At 57.2% G+C, this 17842-nt stretch overlaps 1 protein-coding gene across 2 annotated transcripts in view; it reads left to right on the top strand.

Moving 5' to 3' along the window:
• Pde9a (phosphodiesterase 9A) overlaps window positions 1-17842 on the top strand; it is a 74646-nt gene that overhangs the window by 13500 nt on the left and 43304 nt on the right. For both annotated transcript variants that reach the window (XM_005375810.2, XM_005375809.2), the window contains exons 2-4: window positions 10848-10918; window positions 12288-12365; window positions 16324-16367. In XM_005375810.2, coding sequence (XP_005375867.1) covers window positions 10848-10918; window positions 12288-12365; window positions 16324-16367 — 193 coding nt within the window. The remainder of the gene's footprint in view (window positions 1-10847; window positions 10919-12287; window positions 12366-16323; window positions 16368-17842) is intronic.

Raw genomic sequence — 17842 nt, 5'->3', positions numbered from 1 at the left:
GGCCCTTTCTAAACAGAGACCCCAAGCTGCAGGAACCTTTTGTCCTGGACTTACACAAACCTCCCGCAGCCGCTTTTGTTTGTGGAAATGGCCTTTGAAGGGGGAGGAGTTTTGAGAGACCCTCCGGTAATCACAGCTATCACCCGGCCGGCCCTTATGTGTACCAGCATTCCCATGGCCAAGACTGGATTATCTTTGCAGATGAAGAATCCAAGTCTTTCGAAAGGCTCAGAATCTCCCCCGGGTCAAACTGATAAGAGCAGGGGCTGGAACCGAACTGATGCTCCTGTTTCCTCTTTACCGGATCCTCCGTCCAGCACACTCACGGAGCAGTGCACAACTCCAACGCCTGACCAGGGTGATTCTGGAGCTGGGATACAGTCCTGGCCCCCCTCAGTCAGAGCAGAGCTGAGCGGTCACTCGGTTCCCACTCGGAGGTCACCCATCGCTGATGATCCCTTGCTGCGAGGCCCCCAACCTCCTCTGTCCTCGTAGCAGAATTTACTGCGGTAGCTTGTGCAGTTTTAACAACCGACTTGGTTTTTCTCACAAGATCGTACATAAAACCCTCGTGTATAAAGCATATGCAAACAGGTAAGAGACGTGTTTACTAATACCCGCTTATTCCATAATTCACGTACAGCACCCAGTGGAGAAGTAGTGGGTAAAGGGGAGACCTTGCATTAGGGGGTTCCGAGTGACAGCTGCTGCAGGGTGCCGTGACCCCAAGTTGACCTGGGGAGGCCCCGCCTGCTTGCTCTGGGGAGCTGGGGAGAGGGCTGGGCTGCCAGGCAGTGTGGGCGGGGCGGGGGCCACCCAGGAGGTGACCTGATGCTTGGTTTTCCCGGAGGGACCATGTCCAGAAGGCGTAGGTGAGCCCGTCCACCGGGGGAAACTGAGTCGTATCTGGAAGCCCATCAGGATGCCCCCTAGCTCTGCGGCCCCTCAGAGCCCCCCAACCCCTCCCTCCTGCGGAAGCTGAGTGCGCATGGCTCAGGACACAGGACGCGGGACACCTGGGGGTCAGACATCCCAGGCTGGGTAGAGTGCTCTATGCCCAGCGCTTGGCTTCCTAGGGGAGCCCCTGCACCCACAGGCCCACTGCACCTCCCTTTTCTTTGATTTTCCTCCCTGCACCTCCATTCCAGCCCATCCCCCGCCATGTGCTATTTCAATTCCATCTCCATCCTCCGGGTAACCGTCGTTTAATTTTCTTATGTACTTGGCTGTGTGCCAGAGAGCATTCCTTCTGAATAAAAATGGCAGCGACCTCTTTCCTCCCGGGGGTTTTATGGAAATGCACACCCGCCTCCTAAGCAGCTTCTGGATCGATCGCTAACCTCAGCTTCCGGAACCAGGGGGTGTCTTCCTTGCTTATAGAAGGGAACTATTTGTTGTGGAAAATTTGAAAAATATCAGGATGATAAGAGAAGAATCCATTATCCCACCGCCCGGCAGAAAGCCCATGCCAAGGGAGGGCCCAGCTGGCCGATGTTTCTTACGTAAGGGTGTGCGGATGAGTGTGCATACACACACACGCGCGCACGCATGCACGTAGCTTTCTCTCGCATGGTTTTGTGTCCTGTGCGTGTCACTCAGCCTTACACCAGTAGCATTTGCCAGTATGTCAGAGTCAGCGTCAAAAGCGTGGCTGTAGGACCTCGCCGACGTCTGCCATGGGGCCTGGAGCTGCATGGCCTCCTCTCTGGGAAACGACATGTGGGACCGTCCCTCGCCGTGCTTTTCCCGCTTGTGTGGTGGCAGTGTGGGGCAGTGTCTGGGCGTGAACCGGGAGCTGCCTGAAAATTAGACAGGGTGAGTCAGTGGCGGCGGCAGACCGTGCCTGGCACCTAGTAAATGCCCTTATCTGTGTGTTTACCGCCATTGCTTCCCAAAGAGCAGTTTCTGGAACTGGGATGTTGCCAGTCCTCTCCGCACAGGGGCTAGGGAGACCCCTGTCCCTCTGGCAGCCTGCACCCGGGTCCCTGCTGTCACGTGACTCCATAGAGGCGCGTGGGGACTGCAGTGGGGTCACAAGCAGCCATGGGAAAAAACTCGGAGCGATCGGGGTGCCCTGCACCCAGGTCCCAGAGGTGGCACCTTCGAGGGTGTGACACAGCACTGCTCCCTGGGTAGGGGCCGTGGGGCAGCCCACCGGTGGGCTCACACCCCACCTTCCTCATCCACATTTGGCTCTGCAGCTGTCCTTGCCTGCGCTGGTTCCTCTGGCCGCCCCAGTCCCTAGAGCAGCCTGTCACCAGGACGCTTTTTCTAGCCACAGACATACCCCTGCTGCTCCCAGCCCCATTCCCATGGGCTCCCGGTGGGCGTTAATCTTGAGTCTGTCTCCAGGGTTCTGTCACATTGAGAACATTATAGGTAAGCCAGGGACTGTAGCACACGCCTGTGATCTCAGCATTCAGGAGGCTGAGGCAGGAGGATCACCATGAGTTCAAGGCCAGCCTGGGTTACATAACAAGACCCCCGTCTCAAAAAAAAACAAAGACTGTCACATCACCTTTCGGGATTGGCTTCTCTCTCGGCACCATTCCCTCAAGGTCTGTCCACTCAGGTGGCTGCATGGGTGACCAGTCAATGCCACTCCCGTGCCTCATGCCACTGGGGTGTGGAGGTGGCAGGGTGTCAGACACCTGGGCTGACAGGTGTCCCCTGTCAGGGCTACTGGAGTCCCCCCTTTTCCTGATCACCCATTCATTCCCTGGCATTCGCTCTCTATGTCTCAGAAGCCAGGATGGCTATTTCTGGGTTCAGGATGCCCCTTCGTTTGGTCGAGAGGGTGAATCTCTCGTGTGCGATTGATCATCAGGCCTCAGGAGCCAGGAAAGGTCACGTCGGGGCTGGAGCCAAGACAGACCAGTCTCTGGGCATGCGTGGAGCATTCCAGTCTCTAGGGCTGAGGTCAGAGATTACCGGGAGCGGAGGAGGTTAGGGAGGGACAAGGTGTCCTGTACCCTGTGGGGACAGAGCCCACCCTTCCTCCACCACTGGTGGGGCTCAGCACTACGGTCCTCACACACTGGGGCTCTGTCTGTACTTGTGGGGGGGAGATGTAGCACTGTAACAAGCAGAACGGTGCCGGCGATTCCTTACTCCAAGTTCAAAGACGCGCCGTGAAAATTGTTGCTAAGGCAATTGAATAAAAAAAAAATTCACAGCCGGGGTAAGCGGTAACAGCAAGACAACGAACATAATTGCGTGTCTTACAGCCATCAGCCCCTGAGCGTGACTTCCCCGACACATACGTTTTTAATGATTCGGAAAGGTAGCACAGATGTTTGCAGTGGTTTTGACAGGAAACATGTCACCCTGTCCTCCTCCTCCCGCCCGCCCCGCAGGACGATTTCCCTGGGGAAGAGCTCACAGCTGGCCCTGCAGAGAAAAGCCCCGGCCTGCGCTGCTCTGGGGGGCCCAGAGGGGCTGAGCTGGCTGGGGCTGGGTTTGGTTCTGAGCTCAGCCCTAACCTTAATTGCCGTTTGGTTACAGTATTTGTCCAGGACTTGGAGCTCTTCATAACATAGACCCACAAGCGTCCATGTGGTTCCCGCTGGTCACGGCTGTGTGCCAGTCCTAACCAGAACCCCACAGCTCCGCAGGAAACATTCACGGCCGCGGCAAGGGGGGGCCTCAGGTAGATGTGGAGAAACGGCCAGGATCTGCCCAGCCCAAGCAGACGCACAGGATGCAAGGGGCTAGGCCACGTCTCCATGCCACCAGGGTCGGAGGGAATCGTCTCCACAGTGCCCGCTGCCAACCCGAGACGACAAGGGGCAGTGGGGCACAGGTGACGAGAGGTCATTTTATATTTAAGCCCGAATCCAAGGACACTGCAGCACGCTTCCTTGTGTGCCCGCCTGGGCTCTGCCCTGGCCAGAGGACCTTGCCCACACCCCGGTCAGCCCCTTAGAAGCGGAAGACGGTGGAGAGGGAAGCCGGAGCGTGGTGCTTGCATGACCGTTAGTGGTGTAGGCAAGAGGCAAATGTCTTTAAATACACACACCACATTTCAGAGCTGAGCTAAGGCAAACACCAAACAGGACACCCAAAGTGCAGCCAGACGTCCCCCGGACCTGCCCCAGAGCAAGGCCTGCTGTGTGTCCAGCGGTGGACGGAAGCAGCAGCCCGGACCGCCATGAGCTGGGCGGGGGTGGAGGGGCTGGACCTGTGTGGACGGGGCTGGGACTGAGGGTTCGAGGGGCCAGGCACGTGGGTGGCTGGGGTGGCACGGTCCATCCCCTCTTTCCTGGTGCCAATGCCCTTCTCAAAACAGGGCCTGTCACTCACTGTCCCCCAGCTCCCCACCTAGGGGCCTTGCGGCTGGACAGGAGCTTGTGCTGGACCAGGTCCCTGTGGATTCCAGGACAGAGATGCCTCTGGCTTCCAGCCGCAGGCCCCTAAAAGCACAGAGCGGTGATCCAGGAAAGCCAGTGCACCCATGGCCTTGCAGCCCAGGGCAGGAGGACCTTCAGCCCCGAGCCCTGCTGGACCCCCTGCTCTCTCCATCGGCGCATATTTCTGGACTCTGCCTGCGGTTGGCTCAGAAATCACAGCACATTTGCACATGGGAGGCTGGCAGGAGGCTTTTCCCAGGAGCGTGGAAATCTTTTATTCCTGCTTCGGTTTCCCAAGAAGACCATAAAGCCCCGGCTTCCTGCAGCGAGAGTTCAGCCGGGATGGCGCACCTCCCTTCCCCAAGCCTTTATGGGGAACCCGGTTCCCAGGGCATCCTGGAGCTCCCATGGCATGGGGTTTGGAGCAGGGCTTTGTGCATCAGTTGTCCAACCTTTAATGGGACTGTGTGGGTGGGAAGGCGACCCGGACCACTCAGCACGTTGAATCACATCCTTGGAAAAACCCCCTGGTCTCAGGATTGAAGTCTCCCGCTTCCACATCCGCTTGTCCTGTCCCTGTCCCTGGGCCACCTGGACGTGTGCGGTGATCCCTCTCCCCTCTGCCCTGACAACCAGCCTGATGACTGGGCTGGGGAGATCTGACCAGGGCCCTGGGTCCCCTTTGCCCCCTTGCACACTTGATCAGGATCACCCAAGCCTGAAAGACCCTGGGCCGGGCCAGAAAGTCCCTTCACAACCATGGCCCAACTGCAGCAGTTCTCCTCCTCCGTGCATGAGCCTGCCTCGCAGGGGCTGCTCCCTCCTTTCTGGAGGTGAAGGGCAGCTTGCCCCAAGGAGCAGCCGCAGCAGCAGAGGTCCAGCTCATGCATTGCCCTGGGTCCTGGAAATCCTGCAGTTGTCCACTGGGATTCCCGACAGTAAAGCTGCTGTGCACACAGTATGGCAAAGAGTTCTTCTGGGGCATCTGGCAGTTCGGAGACCATTGGAGACCTGTGCCGGTGTCACCATGTTTTAGAGCCGGCGGAGTCTGTGCGACCCGTGGGCAACAGCAGTGGCATCGGCTGAGTTTTGTATCCAGCCAGGTGTGCAGCGAATCTTACTTGTCAGTGAGGCTGGGTTAAGAGGCTCCTGAAGAGCTGGTGGATCATGGGATGCTAACTACTCAGTGGATTTATCCAGGGACGTTCACAGCTGAGTGTGCTGCTAGGAGGCGGGCCGGGATGGAGCGGGTGGTCGCTGAGGCCTTTGGGGATGTGTCCCTCTCTGCCTGGCGCTCTTCCTGGCCACCATGCCATGAGAGGCTTTGCTCTGCCAGGCCCTTCCACCATGATGTTCCTGGCTTGGAGCCGGCCAACCAAGAACAAAACACTCTGAACCTATGAGCCAGATTAACCTCTCCTTTGCATTGTGTATGGCGAGTGTTATGTCCCAGCCACGGAAAAGCTAACTGATCCAGCCAGCTGTGATGTGTTTCAAGTAGTTCTTTCGAGTGATGTAAACCTGCCTTTGGTGCTCACCACTGAGGCGGATGGCACCGGTGCCATTGGCCCATTTACAGAGTGGTAAACTGAGGCTCCCCTAGTTATAGTCTTACCCATTGAATGCAGGGGAAGCCAAGGCACAGGAGTCATGGTGAAGGACAGAACTGCAATCCCAAAGACTCTGTCCTTAACGCTGCTTCTAGGAGGAGGCTGGTCGGAATGTCGACCAGTCACCAGCAGACATGGGGGGTTCCTGGGGGTCAAGGATGCTCAGCTGATGGCCCAGCGCCAGGTGTGATCCTGATCCCTGGGTTGGTAGGAGCTCAGACATCTCGGTGCGCGCCAGTTTCCTTGGGTCACTGCCCTCGGACGGCACTCGTGTGGTTGGCACCCAGCAAGGATCAGTGTCTCTTCTGCAGGTGGCACGAGGCCTCCCAGACAGAGCAGGCCGACACACCTGGGTTTCCCCCCGGTGCGGAGAGGCTCGGGTATCGGGGCAGCAGTCTGTCTTCTCGTTACTTCTCTGGCCTTGTTGTAACGTCACGACGCTGCCGGGCAAGCTGCATGAGAGGTTTTGGGGTGCTCTGCCGGGCTCGCTGAGGAGCCCTGCCTCGCTCTGGCTCCAAGCTGGGTGGCGACATAAAACCTTTCCGTGAATCTGGCCGCTGCCGCATCTCAGGTTTAATTTTCACTGCGTCAGTTTGTTGTGTTTACTTGTTTTTTGGGAAAGGGACTTAGACTCTAGGCTTGAACTCATACTGATCCTCTCGCCTCCGTCTCCTGAGTGCTGGGATTCCAAGTGTGTGCTACCACCCCCAGAAAATTTAGGGGGTGGTGCTCTGTGTTTCTGGATAAAAGAGCAAGAAATTGCAAAATATTCCAGATGAAGATGGCCCTGTGCCTTCCTGACAGGGCTGCCTGGACCCTCCAGGGCCCCGAGCTGCAGCCGGGCTGGTTTGCTCCGTCAGTAACTCGGGCCCCATCCTGGGCTCAGGGCACTGCACACAGCCCCTCGCGATCTGGTCCTGCTGACGATTACAGCCGCAGGTGCAGTGGAGATGCTCACGCAGACATAAAGCGCCGTGTGGCAGACAGCTTTCTTTACCTCCTTATTGACGAGGGAACCCCTGAGAGGTCAGCCAGTTTGAGGAGAAATCAGAGAACCATGCGTAGGGGCAGTGTGATCAGACACTACAGGGCGTGTTCATGTTTAAATTTTTTGTGCATTACAGTGAAAGACACATTGTCGTAGTCTATCTCAGAGTCCTCCCGCTCCCTGGAACACACTCATCCCATCGTCCTGGCCACTTTCTGCGGCAGCTCGAGTCCTCTTTCCTAGGTGTCTGCAGTGTGGTGGCTTTGTATCTTGAAGGGATTTACAACATTTCCCTGTCACGGTCATTTTGACTTTGGGGAGGAGCCAGAAGTCCCACAATGCCAGATGTCCCACGGTGACTAAGGTGGATGAGGACACAGCGTCCTGTTCTTACAAGCTGCCTTTCTGGTTTGTTTTTGTTTTTGTTTTTGTTTTTGTTTTGAGACAGGATCTCGCTATGCAGTTCAGGCTGGCCTTGAACTCGCTTTGTAGTCCAGGGTGGCCTTGAACTCACAGTGATCCTCCTGCCTCAGCCTCCCGAGTGCTGGGATTACAGGCGTGCACCACCATGCCCGGCATGCCTTTCTGTCGGATGGCTCTCAGCAGCAGCACTCCATATATTTTTTATCACACCCTGTAAAGACACTCAGGAAAAGACTTCTGCAGAAAGTGGCAAGGATGGTGGAATAAGTACGCTCCAAGTAGGGGGAGGATTTTGAGGGGGATCTGCAGCAATGCATCTTTCACTGTAATCATTTTTTGGAAAACATTCATTGAATATTTCAGCCGCATGGGGCATGTGGAGCAGAGGAACGCCGCTGTGGATTTACCAGTGGAGTCAGGATTATTTACAGTTGCAGACACTCAATCCAATCTTTCTTGCTTACTGCAGATTTCCTTTAGCCTTCCTGCATTTTGTCAAAAATAATCTTAAAGACATGATTCTTGATCATAGAGGTGGCTGCCTAACAGGGTTTGGCTTGGTGGTTTGTGCCGGGTGTCCAGAGTCTAGGTACCGTGTGACCTTTCGGGCTTTGTTTTGCTGGAAGATTTCCCAATTAGACTTTTAAAAACCTCAATTATTTGCCATGCTGAGGCTGGGAAGCCAAACACACCGAAACCCCTTTCTCCTCCAGACTTTCCCTGCGGTCTTTGTAAACTTGGGTGAACCCCTCTCTCTGTAAAGCTGCCACAGGATCCACAGCTTCCGGCCTGCCAAAAAGTGGGGCCGTCCTTCCCGTGTGGTTGCTGGGACCCCGAGAACCAGGTCAGGGTCCCCACCACCACCGCCGCCCTCGGGACTTCGCGAGTTTGACCCTGGGGAGCCAGCACAGCGCCGGGTCCGGAGCGTCTGCTCACATGAGCAGATGCTTTGCGAAGCCACCTGGGGCCTCGGCGCTCCGGGTGGGGCCCCCGAGGAGGCTCCTGGTTCCCCCATACAGTGGAGGTCAGGTTCTGCAGAACCCTTGCAGATAACCCCGTTGCCATGGAAAATGGGAGACAGTTATGCAGGTTCCTGGGGTGGGGAGGAGGGAGAGCCAGGTGTCGTTTCCCAATGCTTCATTTCAGTTTGCAATAAATGTGCCAGGTTGCCAAGGGCTGCGGGCTGCCCAGACAGAAGGAGCGAGGGCTTCCTCACAGTGCCGGGTCAGCCCGGCCGGAGAGAGCGATGCAGGACCCGTGTCACCCACAGGGTGCTCTGAGGTGACTTGCAGGGCTGAGGTCGCCGTCTCACAATGCTGCTTTCTCAGCAACGAAGAGTTGTGGAAGTCCTGAGCGGCCCTTCGGGTCTAGGGGGCCGGGGGCAGAAGTTGTCCAGGTGCTTGTTTCTTGGGGGCTGCTGGTTTGGGGTGCCGAGTGCGGCCCATTTCTGTAGCACTCTGACCTGCTTCGTCTGAGCCATGGGACTCGAGCCACCAAGCCGGAGGCCTCAGCCAGTGTCGGCACTGAGCTGGGCTGTGTGCAGAAGCCAGCTGTCCCTCACTTGGGCCCATTTTACTGAACATAAAGTCGAGGCACAAAGACGCTGCAGAGCTTGCTTGGAGTGACAGAAGCTAGCAGTGGAGTTGGGGATCTCCTGCCAGGCGGCCCGGCTCCCACACTCAGCCCCTGCTGCTGCAACAGGAGAGCCCCGGGCCATGCGCTGGTGCCTGGCCACAGTCCCTTCCCTCCTGTGAGGTCACACAGCTGAGACTCGGGCCTTGGCCCTTTCACCTCTCCGGGTGCTGCCAGCCCCTGCTTTCCGCAGGCACCCCAAGAGGTCCAGGGGGACACTCATCTCACTCACAGGATTTCACGCTCCGCCTGTGTGCTCGAGGGCTGGGACAGCCCCTGCCTTCATGGCACCCTCGGTGCACGTGAGGGGTCCTTCATAAAAGAGCCAGTGGCTGAGGCCGAACAGGGCCCACTGCTCAGCATGGAGGGACCCTCGGGACACATGGCTGAGCTGCTGCTCCTAACCCAGGGAGCCTGCGACAATAACATGCAGATCCTCAGGGCCCTGCCCAGGCCCACTGCAGGAGGACCCCAAGCTGGGGTGCAGAATCAGCGCTTTTCCAGCCAGGTGCACACTTCGGGGAGCCCGTCCCTTCCTACAGGAGAGCGTTCCTCCTCTGCCACCCGTACCTCCCAGCCTTGGGAAACCTGCACCCCATGGGAGCTGGTCAGAGGTCCAAGTGGAAGTCAGAACTCACCCCACCTCAGGGTTCTTGGGCCTGACCCAGACCCTCAGCCAGGGGGCGGTGGCATGAGCCGTGGCATGAAGACCACACAGAGTGGCAGAGAGGGCATTTACAGGGGGAGCTGGGCACAGTGTCCAGGGGAGGTGATTCTCCGGAGCGAGGGGCTTCCGCATGGACCGCCCATGCCCTGTGCACCTTGGGGACCCCCTCAGCAAACACAAGCCCCCTTATCCACAGAGGGTTCATCCCAAGTCCCCCAGAGGGCAGCTGCAGGGGTCCCCGGAGCGGTGTGTGCTGCTTTTCCTACACACGACGCATAGCTGCGGTTAGTGTATAAATTAGACACAGTAAACGGTAAGCAACAGTGACCATAAAATAGAAGAGTAACGCACAAAATAGGAGGAAGGTCGCGGAACAGGCGCCCCACAGGGATCTGACCCGCAGGGCGGCTGCCAGTGGCTCCCGGGTGTGTGCCAGATGCATCCAGCGTGCCCTGGACCAAGGATTGGCTCAGGGCGCCAGGGGACTCGAGACGTCACCACTCACGACTTTGAACTTACAATTTGTTTCTGGGGTTTTCCGCTTAAGACTTCCAGGCCCTGGTTGGCCGAGGGTGAGCGAACTCAAGGGGTGAAACAGTGGCTGGGGTCTGGAGGCACGGGAGCCCTCCGCCCTCCCAGCCAGGACCCCTTGGGCTCAAGACACCGTGGACGTGAACCCGGCTTTCTCTGCTGTCACAGCCACGCTGGTCACGTGGTGGACGGAGGCCGTGACACGAATGGTCCGCAGCTGCTCTGTGGTCACTTTGTTCCTTTCATTGAATCACTGAGCTCCAGTCCACAGACACAAAGCCAAGCTTTTTCTTTAAAGTTAGCGAATAACGGCCCGTGAGATAATTGGACCCTGGCGTGGGACGGTGTCAGCCTCACCCGCTGGGAATTTGGTGCCACATGCGGCCAAGCTCACCCACAGGTGTGCAGACGTGAGTGATCGCTTTATCTTTCGTGACCCTGCTCACTGGACAAAGAACAAAGCTTTCCACACCCCCAGCTGAGTGGAAACATGGACATGTGACAGCCCGGTGCCTGCGGTTATGGTTTTGCTTTGTGAAGTAAACCTTCCGGTCCGACTGGGAGAGAACGCACATGGAATCTGACATCGCCATGGAAACCAGTTGCCCCACGCACGCCTCACTGCCTGTGGCTTCTCTGTTTTATAGGTGGTTTTCAGCAAGTACTGCAACTCCAGCGACATCATGGACCTGTTCTGCATCGCCACGGGCCTGCCGCGGTGAGTGCCGCCCGCTGGGCTCTAAGGGGGGCACAGGGAAGGACGGAGTGCGGGGTGCGGGCGAGGCGGGGGCCCTGGGCTTCCCAGTCAGTGAGCCAAGCGCCAGGGAGCTCGGGCTCTGGGCTGAACTCAGCAGGAGCGCCCCCTTCAGAGTCGGCTTTCCTCCACCAGTGCCTTGGCTGTGGAGAAAGGAAGCCGGTCGTGTTTGGTTTGGCCCTTCTTCCATCCCGTGGGCTCGTGCCCAGCCCACGTGTGCCCCGAGACTCGACCTGAGTGGCAAGGGCCAGGCAGCTGTCTCACAGAGCACTTCATTTTCCCAACCAGGTCTGTAGGAGCCTGGAACTTTTCCAATATGGGTTGAGTATCCCTGCTCCAAAAGGCTGAAATCCAGAAATCTCCCAAATCTGAGCATGGTGAGCTCTGCCCTGAGGCCGCACTGGCAAGTGCCACACCTGGCCTCACGCCCTCGGGGCGCAGTCAAACCAAGGCGCACTAACACTGCTGCACAAGTCACCCCTGGCTGCATGCTGAAGGTGTGCATGCAAAGGGGAGTTTCTTGTGCGGACCCGGGGCCCTCGCCAGGGTTTCTCATTACGCGTCCCCACCTGAGAGTCTGAACTCCAAGACACCTCCCGCCTGGAGCATTTTGGCGAACGGGGCCTGCCCTCTGCCCATGCTCTGGCTTTGCGACCATCAAGGGTGAGAAGGAGCTGCGTGAGAATTAGCTCTAAGGTGAGGGTCAGGGTCGAAAGTGAGGGCCAGTCAGAGAATTTCCCGGTCAGGTAAGACGCAGGGCTCAGATAAACTATACACCCGGAATCACAGCAAGTGGAGCAAAAATAACCTATCGAACCTATCATCTGGGGCAACACGGGGCACAAAATACGCACAGATTATTGCTTATAACAACTCTAGGGTTCCGGTTTCACCTCCACTACATGGATTTTAAAAATTCACACCTGCAGATGAAAGAGCCTCAGCGACTTGGTCAAGGTTCACCTTACCCATTTACCACGATTTTGTGGGAGCCTCCTGTGCCGGTTTAGACGGAAGCCCCGAGGACCCAGGGTCAAAAGTTGAGCTGCAGATTTATGGTGGGCTGGTTCCAGAGTTGGTTTCTGCTGTACCTTGGAGTTGTCACATCCTCCAACTCCATAAATCAGACTTGTTCCAGGTCCCTGCTAAATTAGTTGCACTGCTGCAGGCTCTGAGAAGTACACTCAGCCGAGCGGGCCGCTGAGCTTTATTTGCGAGTGGAGGATCGGGGTCCCTAGCACCCACACCCTCGTTCTCCCAGGGCTCCCGACTTGTGTGAGGCAGCATGCCAGTGTCACCCCGAGGGACTTACTGACACGAGCGTGTCTTTCAGGAACACGACCATCTCCCTCCTGACCACAGACGACGCCATGGTCTCCATCGACCCCACCATGCCCGCGAATTCAGAACGGTAAGGAGCCAGGCCTTCTTGGGCTGTGTCCACTATCTCTGTACCACACAGGAGGGCTCTGGGCTTGGGTTTTTAAATGCATTACTGCAGGGAAGTCTGCATTAGAAGTACAGATGGATTGAAGGGAGGGTAGGGGAAGGGGGTGGGGAGAAAAACAAGCTACATCCTGTACAGGTACAGATTCTCTATGATGACTGTGATTGTTATGTATATCTGAAATGTACCAATAAAATCTAATTTAAAAAAAAAGAAGTAGAGGCACATGCCTATCATTCCAGCACTTGAGAGGCTGAGGCAGGAGAGTTGCCTCAAGTTCAAGGCCAGTCTGGGCTCCATAGTGAGTTCAAGGGCAGCCTGTACTACATAGTGAGAGACCCTGTCTCAAAAATAAATAAATAAAATAATAAGAAAAGCAGAGATAAGGGGTGGTGGTGGTCGTGTTCCTGAAGGAGCCGGGATTCCCAGGTTCCTCTGCGTGAATCCACATTCTCCTCTCCACAGAAGCACTCTGAGAAGGCAGCCTGCAGATGGGAAACTGAGTCACAGAGGCTAGGGGGCACAAGCAGTAGAGCCAGGCCCCGGCACCTTGGCACTAACCTCAGGAAAGGCTGCAGGAGAGGCCCCGACCAGAGCCCTCGGGAGCACCAAGCATCTGCCCATGTGGGGCCCAACCCGGGCATCCTGGGCACACAGTGGGACCTGCTGGAGACTCAGACAGAGGCAGATCAGGGCAGTGGGGAGTCCTAGGGGGCTCACAGAGATGTGCAGAGTAGGGGCGGCCATGGGGGTACCTGAGGGGGGGACACGGGGCTGCGGCCCCACGCATTCCCTTGCCAGGCGGCCTGAAAAGTCCCATTGGTCTGCAGGTCACAGCTGCAGCGAGCAGGGCAGTACCCAGTGTGGCGGTGGAGGCAGGGAGCTCGGGGCCACTTTGGCCCTCTGCTCTTGCCCTGCTGCCCCCGAGGGCCCGGTGGAGGCTGTGGGGCCCCCAGTGAGCTGGTCATGAGGGATCCCACCCAGTGGAGCTGCACCAGCTCTGAGCTCAGGTGGACACAAGGCTGCTCAGCGGCAGCACTGCGGAGTCCGGGCTCCACTAAAGGACGGGGCGGGATCCGAACTGGGCACTCGGGGCTCCCTCAGCCCAGGCACGGGCACCCTCTTCCTCCTGCCCTTAGAAGCCTGTGATCCCAGCCAGAAGGGTCCAGTGGACGTGGTCAGTGTGGGCCCGGACAGTGTGGGGCAGTGGACGTGGCAGCACTGTGTCACGAGGCCCCTGCCTGCTGCTCCCAAACAGGCCCCCTCCCTCTCACCCTGATTCTGAGCCCCCAGACCCCCAAAGCCACGCTGCTAATTGGCTCCCTAAATTCTCCAGCGAGAGCCGTGTGCGTCTCGGCCTGGCCTGCCTGACCCAGATCCCCGTCGAGAGGGAGGTTGCTGAGCGACCCCTCCTCGACAGCCGCAGGACTCGGAGCCAGGGCCCTGTCACGCGAGCTGGGCTCTGAGTGTGGCCGCGTGTTCCCTGCTCGGTGGCCTTGACCTCTCCCGCCTGTGCCCTTCACGAGAGAAGTGTGAGGCACACCAGACAGAAGGCCTGGCGTCCAGATGGCGGGCATGAAAGGTGCCCTGGCTGCGGAGGGTCCCTGGGGACACGAAGCGTGTCTGCCTGCACTTCTGGTTGCCTCAACAGGGAAGCGGGGTGCTCCTGGCCCCTGGAGACAGGGGTGCTGTGCAGACGCCCACCCGGGTCTGTCTGCTGAGCGCCCAGCCCCAGGCTGTGTCCTTAGCCACCCGCGTCCTCTCCAAGCCACCAGCCCTCTCAGGTAGTGACCCTCACACTGTGACACGCCAGGGCCCCAGGGGCCCACTGGGGCACAGGGCACCTCTCCCGCACCTGGGACTCTGGTGAGACACTGATGTGGACAGGTGTGAACTCCTCCCTGTGTCCCTGCGAACAGGAAGCGGCGTGAGAGGCGGGCGCCAGAGGTGACTTCGAGGCGTGTACCAGCCCCCACGGCAGTACGCGGTTTCAGTTCAGACTTTACGGGTGTTATAAGTGGTGCGTTTCCCATGTTGCCTGTGACCAAGAACCCCAGGAGACACCCCCAGTGATCGCTGATCACACCATGGTGTGCAGGTCGCCCGTGTTTTCTGCAGTTTTCTTTTCCAGACACGAGTTCATTCTCTATGTGAGACCGTGACTCGCTGGTCTCACCCAGTAATTAGCACGGGTCGGTACTATGCGTTTCATCTTCCTCTTTCTATTTTTCTAGTACTGCAGATTGAACAGAGGCCATTCTCACTGAGCTACAGTCCCGGCCCCTTTTTTATTTTTTATTTTGAGATAGGATTTTGATAAATTCTCCAGACTGGGCTTTAACTTTCCATCCTCCTGCCTCAGCCTCCTGGAGTGCTGGGGGTATAGGCGTGAGCCGCTATGCCAGGCTTGTGTTTGTCTTTTAACAACTGAACGAGCACCCGAGAATCTCTGATGTGACAGAAAGAGCATTTACAGCGGCTTCAGCAACAGGCGTTTGCCTTGCCCAGGTCTGGAGCTGGAAATCAAGAGCAGGTCAGTTCTGAGGCCACTTCCTGGCTGCAGAGCCGCCTTCTCTCCGTCCTCCACACGTGGCAGAGATGGAGGGGACAGAGACAGAGATCTCGTTGCTTGTCACTTGTGAGGGCGAGAACTCCACGTCTCGTCTGACCCCCTTCACCCCTCCCCGCCCCGCCTCCCGGTCCTTTAGCGTGGCGCGGTGAGCACAGCACCCGTCTCACGGGAGGACGCGGGCCGTCCCCGTGCCGAGCCACCTCGGCAGCTGCATCCAACTGCTCCCAGTGAAGAGCGTGGTCGTGGCATGGCAGGGTCTGGGGACAGGAGCACTGTGTTCTGGCTCACCGCTCCGTCACCAGCACCTGCTGATTGTGACTGCTCCGTGAACGTGGGATGAGCGGATGGCTGAGCGAGCGAGCTGCATGGGTGACAGCTGACCCTGTCCCCAGGCCAGGTGCTTTGTCTTGCTACTGGGTTGCTAAGCTCCTTTGCTGAGATGAAAGATGGGTGGTTTGGGTTTAATCTATTGTGCAGTTGCTCTTCGGGCTGGGGTCAGTGCTCTCGCTGCTGTCTCCCTGTGCTCTCTGAGCTCTCCAAGCTTCGAGCTACTTTTCAGTCCCTCCTGGCTTCAGACGTCTCTACCCTTTGCCTGGTTTCCACTGACTTCAGAGTCTGTGCCAGCCCTGGCCCACGTCTATGGCAGTACACTGCCATCTGCGTGCTCCCTGCCACATCCCCTGCCCAGCCTCTCTGGGTCTCGTGATTTACCAGGGTGACATCACCAAAGTACTGGGCATCTTGGCCGGACCACTGGCTCCATCTTGTCCGGTCCTTCCCAGGTCACAGTCATCATGAGCCTGGAAGGAGCTGAAGAGAGAGAGCCGCCCTCATGGGGGCACTGGGATGATGTGGGCAATCAGGTCAGAACCCAAGGGGCGGGCTTGAGGAGTAGGATGCCCACGACAAAAGCTGTGTCATTGACCAAACATGAACATTGTAAAGGAAGTTCACTGTGCTGATGACATAATTAGGACATTTAGAACTCGTCAGAGGAAGCTTAGAACAGACTAAGAAAGTAATTTAAAAAAAAAAAGAAAAAGAAAAAAGCTGGGCATAGTCGTACAAACCTGTAATTTCAGCACCTGGGAAACTGAGGCAGGAGGATCTCCAGAAGTTCAAGGCTGACCTGGGCTATATAGTGAGACCCTGTCTCAAAAGAATAAAAAACACAAGGAGTGTGGGAGTGCAGCTCGGTGGAGAGCGCATGCTTAGCGTGCACGAGGCCAGGTTCTGTCCCCAGGCACAAAAGGCCAGACCCACCGAGTCCAGTTCCCCACGCTCGTCTCTCGCGGCAGCCGAGGAGGCAGCTGGGACGACGGCTCACGCGTGCTCTCTTCTCTGTTGCAGCACGCCCTACAAAGTGAGACCCGTGGCCATCAAGCACCTGTCCGGTAAGGCCCTCCCTCCTCCCGCCGTGGTGTTGGAGAGGAACTGCGTGGACTGTCCCCAGTACGGACGTGCATGGGCGCCACGTGGGGACCCGCAGCCTGCTGTCCTGTGGCGTCTGAGCCTCGCCCTGCTGCAGACGCTGCCACCCGAGCCCCCACTGGGACCCCGAGGTCTTCGCCTTTGCTGGGTGACACTGCCTCCCACCCGCAAGGGCTCGCGGGGCTCCCGGGGCCTCAGCCGGCCGTGGTGTTCTGTTAGAAACCCATTTCTTTCTGAATTTTGAAATCGCTTGTGTTGAGGCGTAATTTATGCATGACACCCCACTGCCGATGTCGGGGTACTTATTTTTGTGTCTTGGAAAATGTGTGTGCCTGAGACCCAGCATGGTGACCCCATCTTCGACGTCCACCGCAAAGACACTTCTGTAGCGTGGGCTGTGCCGGCATGGTTTTCCCCTGCCGCATGGGTGGACTTGTGAGCTCTTTCCCGGGAGCGAGGGGGCTTTTCTGAATAAAGCAGCTAGGAGCATGGAAGGCACTGTCATCTCCCTTAGGTAGATACTTCAGAGTGGACACTGGGCCATGTGGCTATATATTTGCTTGACACTGTTTTGGTTTGTTTTGTGTTTTGAGAGAGGGCCTCACTGTACAGCCCAGGCTGACCTCGAACCCTCAACGATGGCCCTGGCTCAGCCTCCTGAGTGTGTGTATGCTTACCTTTATCAAACACTCCCAGGGGTCCAGAGTGGCCCCAGCAGTGCTTGGGGTTGGGTCTTCTGCTGTCCCACCCAGGGCGGCTTGGCAACCTTTTTGTGCTTTCCATGCTGATGGGTGTGTGATGGCTTGGGCTGGCATTTTCATTTGTGTTTCCCTGGTGACGCCTGGCCACGATTATTTCCGGTGTTTACTCCTGATCATCAACCTCCTTTGTGTGGCATCCGCTCAGATCTTCAGAGACACGTTGCCCGCTTTCCTCCTGAGCTGTGCGTGTCCCAGGAGCCACGCCCTTTGTCAGATCCGGGTTATAAACACTTTCCCTGCTCCACACACTTCCCTTTCGTTTTCTGATTAGCGGCTCTTGATGACCACGGGTTTGGCAGTTTGAGTCAGCCTGGTTTTATCAGTTTTGTTCTTTAGTAACATGCTTTTGCTCCACTGTCAAAGAAATCTGAGTTTCTCCTATAGTTGTGAAGCCCCTCCTTGTTTTCCTCTAGGAGTTTTGCAGCTGTAGCTTGCACGGTTCGGTTATTTATTTACGTACATTTACTTGAAGGTGTTGGGGGCCACACCCTGGCCTGTGTGATCAGTGTCCTGTGAAATTTTATGTGTGACATGAGACGAGACTTTAGGTTTCTTTTCCTTTGTTAAAGGTAAAGTTTTGGAAGATTAATGGCTACCAACTCGACTTTAAAACACCCATGGGGGGGCTGGGGGTTTAGCTCAGCGGCACAGCGCCTGCCTGGCAAGCGCGACGTCAT

Source organism: Chinchilla lanigera, unplaced genomic scaffold (assembly GCF_000276665.1).
Source record: "Chinchilla lanigera isolate Chin_1 unplaced genomic scaffold, ChiLan1.0 scaffold00006, whole genome shotgun sequence".
In the NCBI taxonomy this organism is placed as follows: domain Eukaryota; kingdom Metazoa; phylum Chordata; class Mammalia; order Rodentia; family Chinchillidae; genus Chinchilla; species Chinchilla lanigera.
The sequence above is the reverse complement of the archived record's forward strand: the minus strand, read 5'-3'. Positions and strand labels throughout refer to the sequence as shown.